This window comes from Solea solea, chromosome 8 (genome assembly GCF_958295425.1).
Source record: "Solea solea chromosome 8, fSolSol10.1, whole genome shotgun sequence".
NCBI lineage: Eukaryota > Metazoa > Chordata > Actinopteri > Pleuronectiformes > Soleidae > Solea > Solea solea.
The window spans coordinates 17,502,903-17,519,707 of record NC_081141.1 but is presented as its reverse complement, the minus strand read 5'-3'; the positions used below and the strand labels follow the sequence as shown (position 1 = coordinate 17,519,707).

Here is a 16,805-nt window from a genome sequence, read left to right as displayed (position 1 = left end):
TCATCCTTTTTTGTCTTGTCTCGATCACGTCCCTGAACAGAGGCTTCACTGTCTCTCTGTTCTGGTCAGCTGTCTGAAACCCAACCTTTGGGATCCGTCAGCAGAGCAGTAACACCAGCTCTGCCTGACAGGCCCAATCCAGCAAAATTAGAATCCATTTTGAAAGTGATAGTTAGAAAATTGCCAAGTCATTCTTGATGTACTGCATTGCAACTAAGTGGCAGCGGCCCAGAAGTCGACTGTCATTTCAATCGCCTGACACTGACAACTCCCATTACCCGCACAACTGTCAGTCTGCACATGCGAGCACGCGTACATGCTTACATGCGCGCGACCATGCATGTCGACACACATTCACAGATGTCCTCTCTCTCCCGTCCTTGTGATTAACACGCAGATTTTTTGCTGTCACCCGCATTGAAATTCATAGAATATCGCAAAACATTAACACTGTCGTGATGAGCACACTGTGAGTGTGTGTGTGTGTGATGAAAACACATCAGATGAGAAAAGGGCCTTTTGGGTTTAACAAGGGGGGGGGTTAAAGGCATAAATATGGCAGCCCCTGCGGAGCCCAGCTGTGTTATTGCAGCCCATCCCACACCTAGGACACACACGCACATACATGCACACACATGCCCAGAGCAAGGTCTCCCACCGAACAGCATTGATCTCTGTTTATAGTCTCTGTATGGGTGCTTCCTTATAGGACCACACACATGTACTCATTGTTGCGCACTCAGTCCTCAGCCTGTAAAATGTTGAAAGGCCTTGTATTCGCCTTTGTACTCGTCTTATTAAGCGGGGCCAGTTTGAGGAGCTGCAATGAGGAAAAAGCTGCGCTAGCTGTGGGTGGGATGGAGTTTGTGTTCGTGGTGGATGTCTCCCAATAATTCCTGACCCCACCTGGACCTGCTGTAGAGCATTTGCTTTCCTTCAGTTGTGGTTCAGATCGGCTTTCAGTGGGGCCTCTCGGTTCAATACAACCAACCGGATTAGATTCCCGTCCAGGTTTAGCAGGCTATCTTTGGTCGACGTAGAGTACAATCCCATGTTAAAGCACCAACTCCTGAAGGTGGTCCTCTGTGAATCAGAGAACCTCAAAGATGTGCAGCCGTCCGCCTCGGAGCAGACGTATAACAGTTGCTTTAAGTTTTAAATTTAGTCAGGACAGTACTGAATCGGTTGTTCACAGGACTACAATGCCATTTATACAACCAGTAGCATAGATTGTTGAAAAACAAATGCACAAAATAATGAATAAACTATTCTACTACTACTAATAATAATAACAATAATGGCCTCGCAACTGGATCTGGATCCTGCAGCCCAGGTGTCACCTCCAAGATGAGGACAGAGAGAGAGAGAGAGAGAGGACAGGGAGGAAAGGCACAAACTAGGTTAATGTTATGTAATAATGTCATATTTATAACCTGAGTCTGAAGGAGTGAGCGTGAGTGCACCACAGGAGTTCCCCCAGCAGTCCCGGCCTATAGCAGCATAACTAAGGGGGCAGGTTCCACTGAGACACCTCTAACTATAAACTTTATCAAAAGGGAAGGTTTTAAAGTCTAACTTTAAATACAGAGACGGTGTCCACCTCCTGAACTGAGACCAGGAGCTGGTTCCACAGGAGAGGAGCCTGGTCACGGGAGGCTCTGTCTCCCGTTCTGCTCTTATAGACTCTGAGAACCACAAGTAAACATGCATTTTAGGACCGAAGCAATCTGTGGGGATGAGAAAGTAAAACTAGCTCTTTAAGGTACGATGGCGCCTGATCATTAAGCACTTTGTACGTGAGGAGGAGGATTTTAAATTGAATTCAGAACTGTACAGAGCGCCAGTGTAGAGAAGCCAACACTGGAGTGATATGGTGTTGCTTCTCTGCCTGCAGCGTGTGAGGTAATTTGATTAATGTGTGAGGCTAAAGTGAATTGACAGAGGCGAATAGGCCTTAAATGTCTATTTGCTCTCATTTCTCCCTCTTTGCTTTTGTTTGCTTACTTTCTCTCTATCCCGTTTGCTTCATCTAATTCTTTGCACTAAAATGAATCACGCACTCACACACAAATTCACACACAGACACAATGGAAGGGCGCCGCTTGAGCTGCGTGGTGTTGGTTGATAAACCTGAAGACCTTCCAACGGCTTGGTCTAAATTTTCTCCATTGGGTTAGAATCTTCATGTGATCGCAGACATGTATGCATGTTGCTCCGTCTCATTTAACCCAGCAATTTTGCGCTTAGACAAGCAAACCTTTCAGGCTCAGCCCTGATCAGTGCCGACTGAGTTCTGCCATTGCAGCAGATGTACGTTGAAGGAGTTGCAGGTCTTTGTTTTGGACTTACGTCATTGGAATTAAAGCAGCATTTCTGGGGCCCCTTGTTGTTGAGTTGACAGAAGTGGTTCTAGCTGGCTTATCTGCCGTCATACAATTTCAAAATGAGAGAGAAAGATTGTGAGTGAAGGGCTATTTGGGGGAATGCTTTTGATGTGGACCCCCCCACATTAAAAAAAAAAGGGAGTGTGGGTGGTCTGCAGGCCTTTGTGGGATTTGAACACACATATATAGATATACATATGCTCATTCTTGCTCACTCTCTCTCTCACACACTGTTCTCGCTGCCTTGAACAGCACTTTTGGCCAAGTGTGACTTCACCAGGGCGGTCAGAGGGGGTTTCTAGGGCAACCTCACAGAGGCCTTGTTCTAAAAATGGCCGCCATGGTTACTTTGAAAGCCAACCCTGGCCTCTTGAACATGCACAGAAAAGAGCCATGAGCACCACTTGGGGAGAGGAGGGGAGGGCAGTGGAGCTAGGTGGACTGGGTGAGGGGAGACGAGGATCCTTAATAGCTAGCACATGAGACATTGAAGGTTTCATACCCACCCAACCAGGACTCATGGGAGGTGTGTGTGCATAAATGTGTGTGTGTGTGTGCGTGTGTCTGTACCTAAACAGTAATATCCCTGTACTCAGCGCCTGGCTAAATTAAAAGGGCATTTTTGGCGTGGGGGGACAGTTTTCGGTGCCCAGACGATTGGACAGGGAAAGGCGAAACTCATTACCTACCCATCTGTCAGAGCGTGAGACAGAAAGAGCGGTGGGAATGTGGATGGTGGGAGGGACGGTTGAAAGGGGCTGGGAAGGCAACAGCGTTTTGAGTGTTCGTTAAAGAAAATGGGAATCACAACAGCTTTCGGACGAGCACAGATCTGTATCCTTCATTTAGTTGTGCATACTCCATGTGTTTTGAGTTTGTAACAAACTGTAAATTTGCCCTGTGGGGGGAAAAAGACAAACAATTGCGAGAGAAAGTGCAGCTTATTTTTCAGCTGTCTGATAAGTATGTGTGCACGTGTGTGCGTGTGTATATCGGACGTTGATTTGCCTTTGAGCTCCCTCAGCCCCACATGTTTTTGATGTTCTCTTTTTCTCTCCGCTCTCTGGACCAGGGGCCACTCTTGAAACACAAGCTCATGACACACACACACACACACGTGCGCACACACGCACACACACACGCACACACACACACACACACACACACACGCAAACACTCACACATACTAAAAATGTATCAGCAAGTGCTAAAAGCCATTGCTCATTTATATTCTTTTCCATATTCTTTTGTTTTGAAAGCTTGCTATTCTACAACCAGCTGCACCATGTAAACCTTTTGTGAGCCCGCCCCTCGCAGACAGGGCTGCAGACGTATAGGCTTTGATCACTGCGGATGCGAGCGGTTTTCATATTTGATCCATACCCCCTCTCTGGTGTGGATGTTGTTAATGAACATGTTACTTTCTCTGCCAGCTGGCTTTCATGGAAAAGCATATCTCCATGGCAATGTTCTGCCGTTTCTGCACCGTTGGATATTTGTAGCCAACACTTATTGGTTTTGCAGATAATGCCGAGCAAAAGGTCACCTGTACCAAAGTGGCTGCTATTTCTGCACCTTTTGTGGTGTTATAGGTTTACAGCATTCACAGAAGAAGCTTTTTGAAATTTTTGGAGAAAAGTCTAAACTCATAGGTATTATTTTAAACCGGCTGCGATTCTGCAAATGCCTGTAGAGAGCGACCGGGGAGGAGAAGTATAAGGCCTCTACAACCAGCTAGTTTTATTTTTATATGCGACCTGGGGGCACATCCACCACTATAGACAAATATTGTGACCCTGTTTACTCTCGGCTCCATTTTTCTATCTGTTCACTGCACTCCCCTGAACCGCCACGAACAGAGAAAAGCTGCAATGACCTGACCTCTGTTCAGCTTAGTTTGCGTAAACCTTGACCCATTTCCATCTGTAGCCTATGAAATATTCAAACTCCCGCCCCTCCCTCCATACCTAGACGCCCGGGAACAGCTTTGATATTATGCGCTACTACATGCTCGTCATCACAGCGGTGCGTGCGCTCGGTTGCTTTGATAAACGTATTTAAGAGATGTGTGTCTTTGCCTGGTCCGCGTGCATTTTCTTCTGTGCACACATAAATGCATTCACGAGTCACTCTCATCTCCACTAACCACTCCCAGTATTAATAAATGCATGATCTCATGCTGTGGCACAGTATGGGCCTACACGGTTTCTCTCTTTTATATGCTCATCGCCGTGTGTTTTAGGCCACTGCTGGGGACCCCGCCCCACTCATTAATATTCATCCCCGCATAATGACCAGCCGCGCCTCCGGATAGCAGTCAGGATGAGATCAAACATGATATTAAAACAAGACGCCGTGTTGTTCATTTTTGTTGCGTGTGCACTCACCGCTCACTCCCTCATCTCGCGCTGTCTCTCTCTCTCTGTCTGTCTGTCTCTCTCTCTCTGTCCCTCACTGGTGAACTTAGTTCCTGCGATTCCTGTCGGGCTCATTTGCTCAGTCTGACCAGTGAATCACTGCAGCTGCTCCTCATCATCATGCTCTCATGATAAGAGGGAGTTACGGGGCCTGTGGCAGGTGACTGTGGCCAACTGAATCTGGTTCATATAATGGTTCAACTCTGTCCTGTCTGTGTGCTTTCATTTGCAGACGTTTGCCCAAATCGTGTTGTTTACTGAAGGGCACATTCAGTGAGTCATCCAATTCCCATTTCATTTCAAAGTGTTTAGGCAAAAGTTCCAGTTGTTGAGTCTGTCTGGCGAAATGCATGACTTTATTGTCTTGATTAATAATCCTAACCTCTGATCTTCTCAGAGTAGTTCAGACTGAAACCTAACTACCTTAAAGCTGCAGTGTGTAACTTCAGCTGATTTTCTGTTGATAGTGTCACTGTTCTGCCTCTGGTCTTCCTGAACAGAATTTGTGTATATACAGCGTCAGTGCAGGGACAATGAGCTTTTATCCCACAAAACTGTAAATCAACAAAATAACTTTTAATGAGCACCTTTTTTCCTTCATTCCTTCATCCGTCACATCCGTTTGTAGCCGCCTCGCTTTTTACTAGCACAGTGTTGCCCTTCTTTTACTGATCCTGTCGTCAGGCTTTGGCATGCGTACGTCTCATTACCGCAACTCCTGGACCGTTTGTGATGTCTAGAAAATTCAAAAAACTATGGATTGGCGATCTGTCCAGGGTGTGAGCCCGCCTTTCGCCCCATGTCAGCTGAGACACGTCAGCAGCCCACGCGACCCTCATGTGGAGGATAAAGCTGTAGAAGACGGATGATGAGATCGTTCCCGGAAAGCAAAGAAATAGAGCTTTGCGTCGCAGTACTGTAATTCCTTAACGGTTGAATAACTGTCAGATATCAAAAGTGAAAGTTATCTTGGTAAAAGGGGCAGAAACACTCACTCATTGAACCTTTTTTGTTAAAATATCAAAAATATCCATCTGCCTCCATCTTGTCCTAACACACTTTCTCATCGATAACTATTTTAAAACCCCTAATATTGTGTTTCCTTCCTTTCCTTCCTCAGGTTTTCATCTGAGCGGCACAGTGACGGATCCCGCCACCCCCTCGTCCCCCGAGCTCGTGTGCAGCGTGAGCGTCAGCTTCGACCGCTGTAAGATCACGGCAGTAACGTGCACCTGCGGAAACAAAGACATCTTCTACTGTGCCCACGTAGTGGCACTCTCGCTTTACAGAGTACGGAAGCCCGAGCAGGTCAAACTCCACCTGCCCATTTCGGAAACCCTGTTCCAGATGAGCAGAGACCAGCTGCAGAAATTCGTCCAGTATCTCATTTCAGTCCACCACACAGAAGTTCTGCCCACTGCACAGAAACTGGCTGATGAGATTCTGTCACAGAACTCGGAGATCAACCAGGTCCATGGTGAGGAAAATGAGTGTGTGGGTGTGTGTGTACTTGTATGTGTTACCTCTATCTGGCATAAACCTGGTCCTAATGATCTATAATTATTTTTATCACCAAAAAAAGCAACAGTGAAACAAATTCGTGAAAAAAAACAGGTTAAAAATGTGTAACATAATTGTTTAACAAGTCACTGTGAACATTTTTAAAGGAACTGGTTAGATTTAAGCTAAGATTAGGATAGCTGCGTGAAACTGTGTGTCTTTATAAAGATGTGAGAACACATTTTGGTTCAATGTGAGGACATTTGTCACAGCTTCAGGTCTTTTTGAGGGTTTGCCCTACTCATTATTTTGGGCTTTCATATGCAGTTGTTGGGTGTCCGCGGTTCTTGTTGAGATAGAGGAGTTAAGGTGAAGTCTAAGGGCTAACTGGCCCTTAAAACGGAGATGAACGGAATCCAAAGAAACTAATCTTACTGTCGCGAAGCGGACGTTGATAAGCATGTAATGTAGCTATGCTAACCACAACAAACCGTGTTAGCAAGGGAAGCTCCTCTCAAACAACTGTGTTGTATTTACATTTCAATACTAAACGTGCGCTTGTTCAGAATCAGCTGTTTATCACGTCCACATTAAAACCATTTGAAGCTCAGGTTCAACTGGTACAGAGTAGGTTTTTAGTCACTGTGGTGATCTCCAAAGTGTCACTTCCACGGATGCTCAGCTTCTCTCGGAGTCAGTGGAGCAGTGGTCAGGAGCGGACGCTGGGCTTCTGCATGATGATTAGAGGAACTGTGTGTAAGGCGGAACCGGTTGTTTTGATTGACAGCGTTGAAGAGACATAGCTGGTCGTTGTGTGTTATTTGCTCTGTGATACAGCCCTTTTTTTTTTTTCTTTTTTTTTTTTAGTTATCTCGTTTTCTTTGTTGTGTTTGTTCGTTTGCAGAATTTATATAAGACGTTATGTATAAATAACTGCGTCTGAAATGAGCTTCCCTCTGTTTCAAAGAGCGACCAGCGAGGGTTGTGTACACACACCATAAACTGCTCCGCCGGTATTCCCAGGCGTTGAAAACATTTTGGAACACATCTCCGCTTTTGCTCACAGCCCACGTGAGCGATATAAGAGCCGCTGATTACGGCATGCAGAATCCTTTTGGCCAAAGCATGTGATGATGTGTCACATACTTGAAGGTGGTGTTCCATTTCTTAGGGGTAGATTTTAACCACTCCCCCTTGTCACTCAGTTGCAAGGAGAGGTGGGATTGGGCCTTTGTTTTCGGGTTAGAATTAGGGTTTACGTTAAGGTGACAGGTTGGAGTCAGGGGGCGCTGTGTGTGCAAAAGATAATGAGCATGTTTAAGACCACAGCATCATGTGGCTTTGTGTGTGTTTTCCCGGTGATACATGCATACGTGTATCGACTGCATGATGGAAGTAAAGTGTGGCGGGATCAATGTTGCTCATTAGTGAGATCCAGACAGGAAAGTAGAGACTGTGTGCCTGTAATCAACAGTATAGACCCGTTATTTACCTCTGAGAAAGAGAGACCGATACAGAGGCAGGGACAGAGAGGGAAAGGAGAATACCTCTTGTTATCAATACTGTTCCTGCTGCTTCCTTTAATAAAAGAGGGGGGGGAACGGAAGGACAAACAACACACAGAAACTGGGGACTGCATGGGACGGGGGAAAGGCACGAGAAAGCCGAGGTGTGTGTTTGTGTAGGACATTTAAGGAAGAGGAAGAAAAACAGAGCCGTTTAAAAATGCAGGACGTCAATAAGAAAAGCAAATTAGAAAAGGAGAACGACAGGTCTTCATCACAATAATGTGCGTCGTCGTTTTTTAAAACATACTATTGATCTGCCGTCCTTCCGTCAATAATACCAAACAAATTAAAAACATATTTAATTATCCGAATTATAGGGACAAGACGAGTTGACATTATTTGTTTTGTGTGTCGATGCAAACCAGGTTTGACTGTCACATATCATTTATATTTGTTCGGCGTTGCTTTTGCTTTTCAAACTAAAATAATCTTCAGAATTCCTGAGGATGTTTTAAATGAACATTAATTATTGTCACTTCCGTAACCAGGCTATTTGAATTATATTCTGTTGTTGTTGTTTTTTTATTATTTGTTTGTTTGTTAAGGTTGAATTTAGGCTTCTGTGAATTATGTGTGCGCAACAGTGAGGAAACAATGCTGAACTCATTCATTTGTATTTTTTTTTAACGATTAAACAGAAACCATTTGCAGAATCAGTCATGCTCCGTGAGACGGTGTGGGTATTTCAGTGGTCTAATACACATCTGTGTGTGTCTGTATGCGTCCAGGGGCCCCGGACCCTACAGCAGGGGCCAGTGTGGACGACGAGAACTGCTGGCATCTGGATGAGGAGCAGGTTCAGGAGCAAGTCAAGCTTTTCCTTTCCCAGGGAGGATACCACGGCTCCGGCAAACAACTCAACCTGCTCTTCAGCAAGGTCAAGAGCCGGCAACATTCATTCATGCACATACAGAACATAACATTACACATACAAAACATGCCAGACTTCCTGTGCCTGTGTGTGAGTCTACCTCTGTTCCTTTAGGTTTCCTTTCCTGTTTACAAAGAACTTACAACTTATCTTATATTTGCTTAAAAAAATACGGAGCCTCCTCTCGAAGCAGACAGATTTATCTGCTGATATTTGCTCTTTTTATAATAATCAGCATTGATTTTAGAGCATTGGTTCATAATCGATTAATCGTTTGGTCCATAAAACCTTAAAAATGTTGACCGGTGTTCATTAAACAATGACGTTCTCAAATGTCTTGTTTTGTCCACAAACCAAGACGATTAACTTTGAATGATTTCTTTGTTATGCAGAGCAAAGAAATGAAGAAAATCTTCACATTAAACAATTGACGATTAATGAATTGTGAATTGTTTCAGCTCTAATTGGTTTATTGTTCATTAATTGTCCAGTTATGACAAATGGAGCATTTTTGATCTCAGCAACTTGATAAATGTTGAGTTTATACATCATTTTTTAAATTAAAATAATGTATATAATTTCTCTGCAGTGCAGACATAAAATGTAGATTGAGACGCAGGCCATTAGTGTCATTGTTTTTGATTATTTGTTATCATTTAACTGTTTTATTTGATCAAATAAAAGAAAAATAACAAATGGCAGTTATCAGCTATATACCCTGTTGTCTAAAAAAACTGGCATTGGCGTCGGCCTCAGAGGAAAAACATATTGGTGGACTTCTATTCTGCCTACTCTGTTTAGAGCAATCCAGACAAAATACATATTGGCACATGGATTAAATCACATTCTGGCTCTGAGCTGCAGCAGGGAGATTTTGAGATGGAGAGAGAGAGAGAGAAAGAGACAAAGACCTATAGAAGGAAGGACATCTCACAGAGTATAACACACTGTCTACCCACGATTAAACAATTACACGGGCGATATGTGGTTGTCTCTGTTGCCTGGTATTTCAGTGGCAGTGCAGGGGCAGCATTAATGTACTGTACGCTATGTAAAGAGTGCAAGCCAAGGCCATTATCATCCATCCCGCTCAGCTTTTAGAATGTCCTCTGCTCTTTTATGCCTCTTATATCCCTTTCAGCACACACACACACACACATATACTGTATGCTTGCAATGACAAATTCACACTCACTCCCACACAGAGTTGTGCACACACACACACACACACACAGCGCTTCCCACGAATCACAAAAGTGCATTTATTTTTTTACTTAGTGTGAATAGGTAAGAGAAAGATGTTTTTTTTTTTTGAAAAATAAGGAAATAGTTCAATTACCAAGTGGCAGCTTTTGTGAATGGTCTTTGTTCTCTCTCGCTCGCTCTCTCACTAAATCCCAAAATAAACAGAAATAAACAGTTCAGTTATATTGTGACTTAATTAGCCTTTTATGTAAATAAATCAAATGAATTGGAAAATCTTGTCGCTTTTAGACAACATCGCTAAGCGAACTGACAAAACTACTAATGCTAGATTGAATAGTATTAAGAAAAACACTGGGGTCACACACACTGTCTGTGCTTGGATCCTAAAAAAAAAAAAGTTTAGTATCTCTCAGTAATAAACACCTGAATGTCCCACTCGTCACAGTGTGCTGTATGAAGCATGTGAGACGTTTTTTCCAATTAAATACAGATAAGAACAACTAGATGCTGCGTCTAAATTTAAATTTAAATTTAAATTGGCTGTTCACAAACAATAATAAAAAAAAGATCCAATACTGTCACTTTAAACCGTGTTGATGGCAAACCGTTAATACAGTACACAAAGTAAACAACTATAACAACTATATATATATATATATATATATATATATATATATATATATATATATATATACATACATATATATATACATACATATATATATATAAATAAAGCTACCTAAAAAGATACAGAAACAAAAGAATCATAAATGCTGTTGGCAAGTGCTTTATCTATCACTTATAGTGAGTGTGTAGTCGAGTGCAGTCATGTACGTTTGTGTGTGTCTGTGTGTGTAACTGTCCGCCCTCTCTCGCTCCCTGTAGGTGAGGGAGATGCTGAAGATGCGCGACTCCAACGGAGCGAGGATGTTAACACTGATCACAGAGCAGTTCATGGCCGACCCTCGGCTGGCACTGTGGAGACAGCAGGGCACCACCATGACCGACAAGTACAGACAGCTCTGGGATGAGTTGGGTGAGTGAGCGAGAAAACACACACTCACACACACACTCACACTGTACGGACGAATATAGCAAGGTGGGTGATGGATCCCAGACACTGACAGGAAGGCACACACACAAACACATATTTCTTTCCTGTTTGTTTGTTTGTTTGTCCTTTGTTTCCAGAACAGCCCACACAGAGACACCCACTCAATTACACACACACACACACACTCGTCACTGAGGGCCTCCTTCCACAGCGACAGCTCAGCAGGAGCGTCTTTTGTAATTTAGGAGCCGTTTAACACCGCGCATCACGCCTCATCAAAAGCACAGATATTAGAATAGTGTAAAATGACACATTTAGTCGGCGCTGCTCTTGATAAAGTGTGCAGTTGTCGTGACGAACGCACTGTATCTACAACAAAATGATTCCTCACAAACCACAAAAACCAACAAGCCCGTCAGCGGGACAGCAGTCGCGTTGCCTCGTGTCTTTGTTTCTCTGTCGGCTGCTGCTGCTGCTGCTGCTGCTGCAGGAGTTGATGATGCTGTTCATTTTTCCTCCCTTTAGTCTTGTTTAGCACATTGTGAGAACAGTGCCGTGATCTCATCTGTTTCAGTTCCACGTATTTTCGGAAGTGTGTGTGTGTGTGTGTGTGTACAGTCTCTTTGAAGTCCATACTTCAATCCTTTCTTCCCAAGTCCTTATCACTCCCCCTGATGTGTGGTGAATGCTGCCTCTCGGTGCCGCTCTCGTCCTCTTTTCTTTCCCCTTCTCTCTCTCTCTCTCGCTCCTTCTTTTGTCTCTCTCTTCTTTGAGCCGGAGCTACTCCTCTTCTCCAGACGCCAGCCGTGCCTCATTCACGGCTCCTCATCCTTGTCCAAACCATCTCGACTTTCATTTCATTTTCTACTTCGCTTTTTACTGCACTTTTTCTTTTTCTCCGTGTTCTACCGTGTCTGTCCTTGTCTTTGTCCTTCCTCTCAAACTCTCTCACACACACACACACTGTGGAGTGTACAAATCCTCAGCAGTCTTGAGAGTAAAATCCCTGAATGTGCTCACCTCCCCGGGGACCCGGCCACTTTTCATATTCTGTTTGTTCCAATTTACTCCAAAATGATGTGTGTGCAGTCAGCCTAGCCTTGGGACTAGTTAAGTTCTGTTTTTTAAAATAATTTTGTATTCCAGTGCAGGATGGCAGCAGCATAGAGAAATAGTGCATTAAAGGGAAACAGGAACCAATGTTTTGATGATATGAAAACTGCCTTGAGCTTTCAATCTTTGCTTGATAACTGTATTTTAGGATGTTGATGACATTGTTGTCATACATTGGAAAGTAGGACAGATAAGTGATGTGTGTGTGTGTGTGTGTGTGTGTGTGTCCAGGTGCCCTGTGGATGTGCATTGTACTGAACCCTCACTGTAAACCAGAGCAGAAGTCATCATGGCTGCGCCAGCTACGCAGATGGAACAGCGTGGACGTCTGCCCCTGGGAGGATGGTAACCACGGCAACGAGCTGCCCAACCTCACCCACTCACTGCCTCAGGGTGCCCATGGCAACCAAGGTCAGAGTTTGACACGTTTTGTATGTGTGTCAATAGCATATTTACTCTGTAATACCTTTTACGGCTGTGAGACAAAGTGAGTTGTGCCACAGGTGAAGCCTCTACCTGAAGAGGTTCTTCTTTACTCTTTTGGTTACGATCAACAAATTTGAGGTCATTTTTCCCTGTAGCACTTTCACCCGCACAGCTTTTATTCAGACGCTTTTTTTTGTTCTTTTTTTTCTTTCTTTTTTTTTTAAAAAGAAGCATCCTGGCAGATTTTCAATGGTGCAGAAGCTACTTCAGGCTGCCAGTCTTTTAGGTGACAGTTGTATTTATTTTCAGTCATAATGGTACGGCTTGAAAATCAAAGTTTGTGCAAAGCAATAAAAAATATCTCTCCCGAATTTGAAAACCCACAGAAAAATGTGTCACAGACAACCTTGCCAAGTTTTGAAGGACTTAAAAAAGTCATGAAAGTGCAAATGAATCACTTTTTTTCAGGTGAAACCCAGTGAATTTCTGTGCCTAGTAACATTTGCCAAATCTTCACACTTGAAGTTATACAACAACAATAAAAAATCAGCATATTTACTGCTACTCTGGTTTAAACACCAGCTACGGCATTCAGATGTTGCCTTTCTTAGTCAACGCTTAAGTCGCTGGTGCAAGCCCCCGTCATACGTTTTTTTTTCTTCAGACTCCTCCCCCTTTTATAAACTCTCCGCTGCTTAAAGTGCAGTGTAAGAGAAGTGAGAAAATTGCCTTTTCTGCACCTTCTTTGTGGGGGGAAAAAAAAAGCATCTTAACAAACAGTTGTGTGTGGGATCAGGTGTAATTACTCACGAGCGAACAATAAACTGCTGATAAAGCGCGGCGTGGGTTTCGCCGTGACATCATTACAACGTTTTCAGGCGGAGTGGTGCTTACCGTGTGCTCCTTTTACACACACCTGAAAAAAACCTCTGGTCAGAACACTGTTCAGAGAGACCGTTTGTCGTCTTAACTGCAGAATTCCCTCCTCCACAGTTGTCATTTCTAATCACATGTTCTCAGACACTATTAAGAATGTTATAGAGTCACACACTAATGTGTTTTTCCTCAAGCGTTAAACCCTCGTCTCCTCTGGTCTGTCGCAGAGATGCGTCCCCACCGGACTGTGTTCACACGAGCCATCGAGGCCTGTGACCTGCACTGGCAGGACCGGCACCTTCAGCACATAATCGCCAGTGACCTCTACGCCAACTACTGTTACCATGACAACCAGGAGGGTTCCCTCTTTGACTCCCGCGGCTGGCCCCTGTGGCATGGTACGTCTCGTGTGTGTGTGTGTATAACTGATTCCAGATTATGGCGATGTGGGTTTTGGCTGAGAATGTACTATGTCCACTTCGTGAATATCTTGATTTAAAATGTAGCCTCTTCCGCAGAACACGTCCCGACAGCCTGCGCCAGGGTCGACGCCCTGCGGTCACACGGTTACCCGAGGGAAGCCCTCCGACTGGCCATCGCTGTGGTGAACACGTTACGAAGGCAACAGCAGAGGCAACTTGAGCACTTCCGCCGGCACAAGAAAGGTTGAGATTATTTATATCGTTATTCTTCACCACTTCACTTCACCAGTAAAAGATAAATAAAATAAAAGAACCATGAGTAAATCATTTCAGACTTTCTTTGTCTTTTCGTCCCTCAGAGGTGCTCCAGAAAGGCCACACCTCCATAACCAACATGGAGGGCTGGGTGGGACACCCCCTAGATCCTATTGGTACCCTGTTCAGCACGCTGACTGAGTCAGGACGATCGGGAGAAGAGGGCTCGAACACCTGCTTAGACCTCTCAGGTACATTCACACCTGTACTTCAGGCTGCATCAGTGCATCCATTTTGGGGAATTGTGTTGTTGTTGTTGATGTCGTTATTCTGCCTCTGTTTTGATCTCCACGAACAGAAACGTTGAAAACTGACTCTAGAAAGCAAAACTATCAGACCTGACGGAGAGAGCGCTGTATGCTGTGTTTTTCTGAGCAGTAGAATTCACTTCGTTTCGCGGGCACTCCTTTGTGTTTTTCAGCCGCTCTCCATCCCGCTTGCGTCCTCGTGTGTGCGCTTTACTAGCGCAGCGTTGCTGTTGCCATGACAATGAACAACTTCCTGTGTCCAGCACGGGAATGTGTGCTGAGAAGAGACACCGAGAGGGTCGCAGAGAGCCGATGGGCTTGAACATTTGTTTACGTGGAAGTCGCTCAGCACAGCTTTAACTCACATATGTATTTACATGCAGCTTAGGTTTCATGGCAGCATGTGAAGTAAATTTAGAAAGATCATATTGCATCGATATATAAATATATATATATCAAATACAGTGTGTACATACTGTACACAGTGTGGTGAAATAACTACTGCTCTGTCCCCGAATGCCTCCTCTGCTCCCAGAAATAGCCCTCTCTGAGGCAGAGAAGTGAACTGAGCAATGCTCCTGAGGCGCTGATCTTTATTTCAGATTGTTGTTGGATTCAGACCTCGACACGGTGGTTTTTAACAGGAGACCTTTTTTCTTTTCCTTCCTTCTCTTCCCCTTCCTCCACAGACTGCTCCAGCGTCGTAAGCCGAGCGGACCTCCAGCGGTTGCCTGTGCAGCGATTGCTCGGAGACGGCGAATCGTACGTGGCGCTCGCGGTGGAGACGGCTTTGATGGGTCTGGGCCAGCAGCGCGTGATGCCCGATGGGCTTTATGCTCAAGAGAAGGTCTGTCGCAACGAGGAGCAGCTATTAGCCAAGCTGCAAGAAGTGGAATTGGACGAGTCCTTGGTCAAAATCTTCCGTAAACAGGCTGTCTTTCTGCTCGAGGGTGAGGAAATTGAAGAGATTTCAATGACTGCTGTCACTGTTAATTCACTACATCTCCCAGTCTCCACCCAAAGGCACAGACACAAGCCCAACACTGGATAAAAAACACATTGGACTTTGTCTCACTATTTATTATCCTTTCATTTTGTGGTGCAAACAGAGGCTGAGCTGCTCTGGGCCAGACCAAAATGAGCTCTTTACACAGCAACACCGGGGGAATTGTGTCAGCACACACATGCATGCGCACATTTACAGGAGCGGGGCAGGAGCAGAGTGGGGCTTGGTTTGTGGAAATGGTAGACGGAGGAGGAGGTGGAGGGAGGGAGGGAGGTGTCGGATCATGGAGGGCCTGGCCCAGTCAATCTCCATTCCAGTCCCCACCCAAACCCCAGGCCTGCCTCGGCCCCGGCACGACCACCCACCTCTGGCTCCGTTGCTAATAGAACAGCAGGCTCTGAGGCCTCCACAGGCCCCAGGAGGCTGCAGCCGCACCACTGTGTGATGTGGTCTGTGGCTTGGGAGTTTGTCGGGGTTTAAAATAACCCACCAGAGACAAGGGGGGGAAGTGCAGGAAGAGAGGGAGGGAAGAGAGCGAGCGCGAGGCCAAGTCTGCACACACACGACCATATGGTTTTTTGACGTCACGGTTTGTTTTAATGCTGCATGGTTTCGCCTCTTCCTGGCTTCAACGGAACACACCAGTCTTGCTCACTCAGAGCACAGCGGGGGGGGGGGGGGGAAACCGCAGCTCGCGATATGGCAAAATGAACATTACAGAAGCAGAAATTCATTGGATTGATGGCACAAATTGTTGCTGTGTTGGTGAATTTTTTTCAAGTCTTCAATCTCCTTTTTTTGTCTAAAACACTAAAACACAGCATTTTTTTTGTGTGCATTTCTCAAACAGCTGGTCCGTACTCTGGCCTCGGAGAGATTGTCCACAGAGAGAGTGTCCCCATGCACACCTTCGCCCGTTATCTCTTCAGCTCTCTCCTACCTCATGACGCTGAACTTGCGTACAAAATTGCACTGAGAGCCATGCGGTAGGTCTCTTGATATTATACGTGTGTTGCTTGTGTGTTGCTGTAACCATGTCAACCCCCCCCCCCCCCCATACATCAAATTGCAAGAGTCTGATATTTGGATGAAGGACGTTTGCGTTAATGGAGCCTATTAAAAGCCACTAACCTCCTGAGAGTGCAGGACCATGTTTAGATTGGTGCGGATTCCCAACTTGACTGAAAGCTTGTAAAACCTGTTGGATGTCTTAACACCTCTTACTAAATCTGATCCCAGATCTCTCCACATTTCCCTAAAGCTCCAATGTCGGTTACAGTGATCTGTCTACGGGACATGAAAGAGCCGACCCATGTTAAAAGCCTCTCAGGTTTTGTGTGTTTACTTTTTAGTGCGTGTAAAAGACCTGACGAGTTATGAAAAAAAAACATCTGCCGAG

At 44.9% G+C, this 16,805-nt stretch overlaps 1 protein-coding gene across 1 annotated transcript in view; it reads left to right on the top strand.

The window, feature by feature from the left end:
- The window catches only part of LOC131464346 (zinc finger SWIM domain-containing protein 6-like), a 49,003-nt gene that overhangs the window by 20,408 nt on the left and 11,790 nt on the right, over nucleotides 1-16,805 (top strand). Inside the window, exons 2-10 of the mRNA XM_058636776.1 lie at nucleotides 5,922-6,278; nucleotides 8,598-8,746; nucleotides 10,832-10,982; nucleotides 12,345-12,524; nucleotides 13,643-13,813; nucleotides 13,934-14,080; nucleotides 14,197-14,343; nucleotides 15,090-15,350; nucleotides 16,257-16,392. Coding sequence (XP_058492759.1) covers nucleotides 5,922-6,278; nucleotides 8,598-8,746; nucleotides 10,832-10,982; nucleotides 12,345-12,524; nucleotides 13,643-13,813; nucleotides 13,934-14,080; nucleotides 14,197-14,343; nucleotides 15,090-15,350; nucleotides 16,257-16,392 — 1,699 coding nt within the window. The remainder of the gene's footprint in view (nucleotides 1-5,921; nucleotides 6,279-8,597; nucleotides 8,747-10,831; nucleotides 10,983-12,344; nucleotides 12,525-13,642; nucleotides 13,814-13,933; nucleotides 14,081-14,196; nucleotides 14,344-15,089; nucleotides 15,351-16,256; nucleotides 16,393-16,805) is intronic.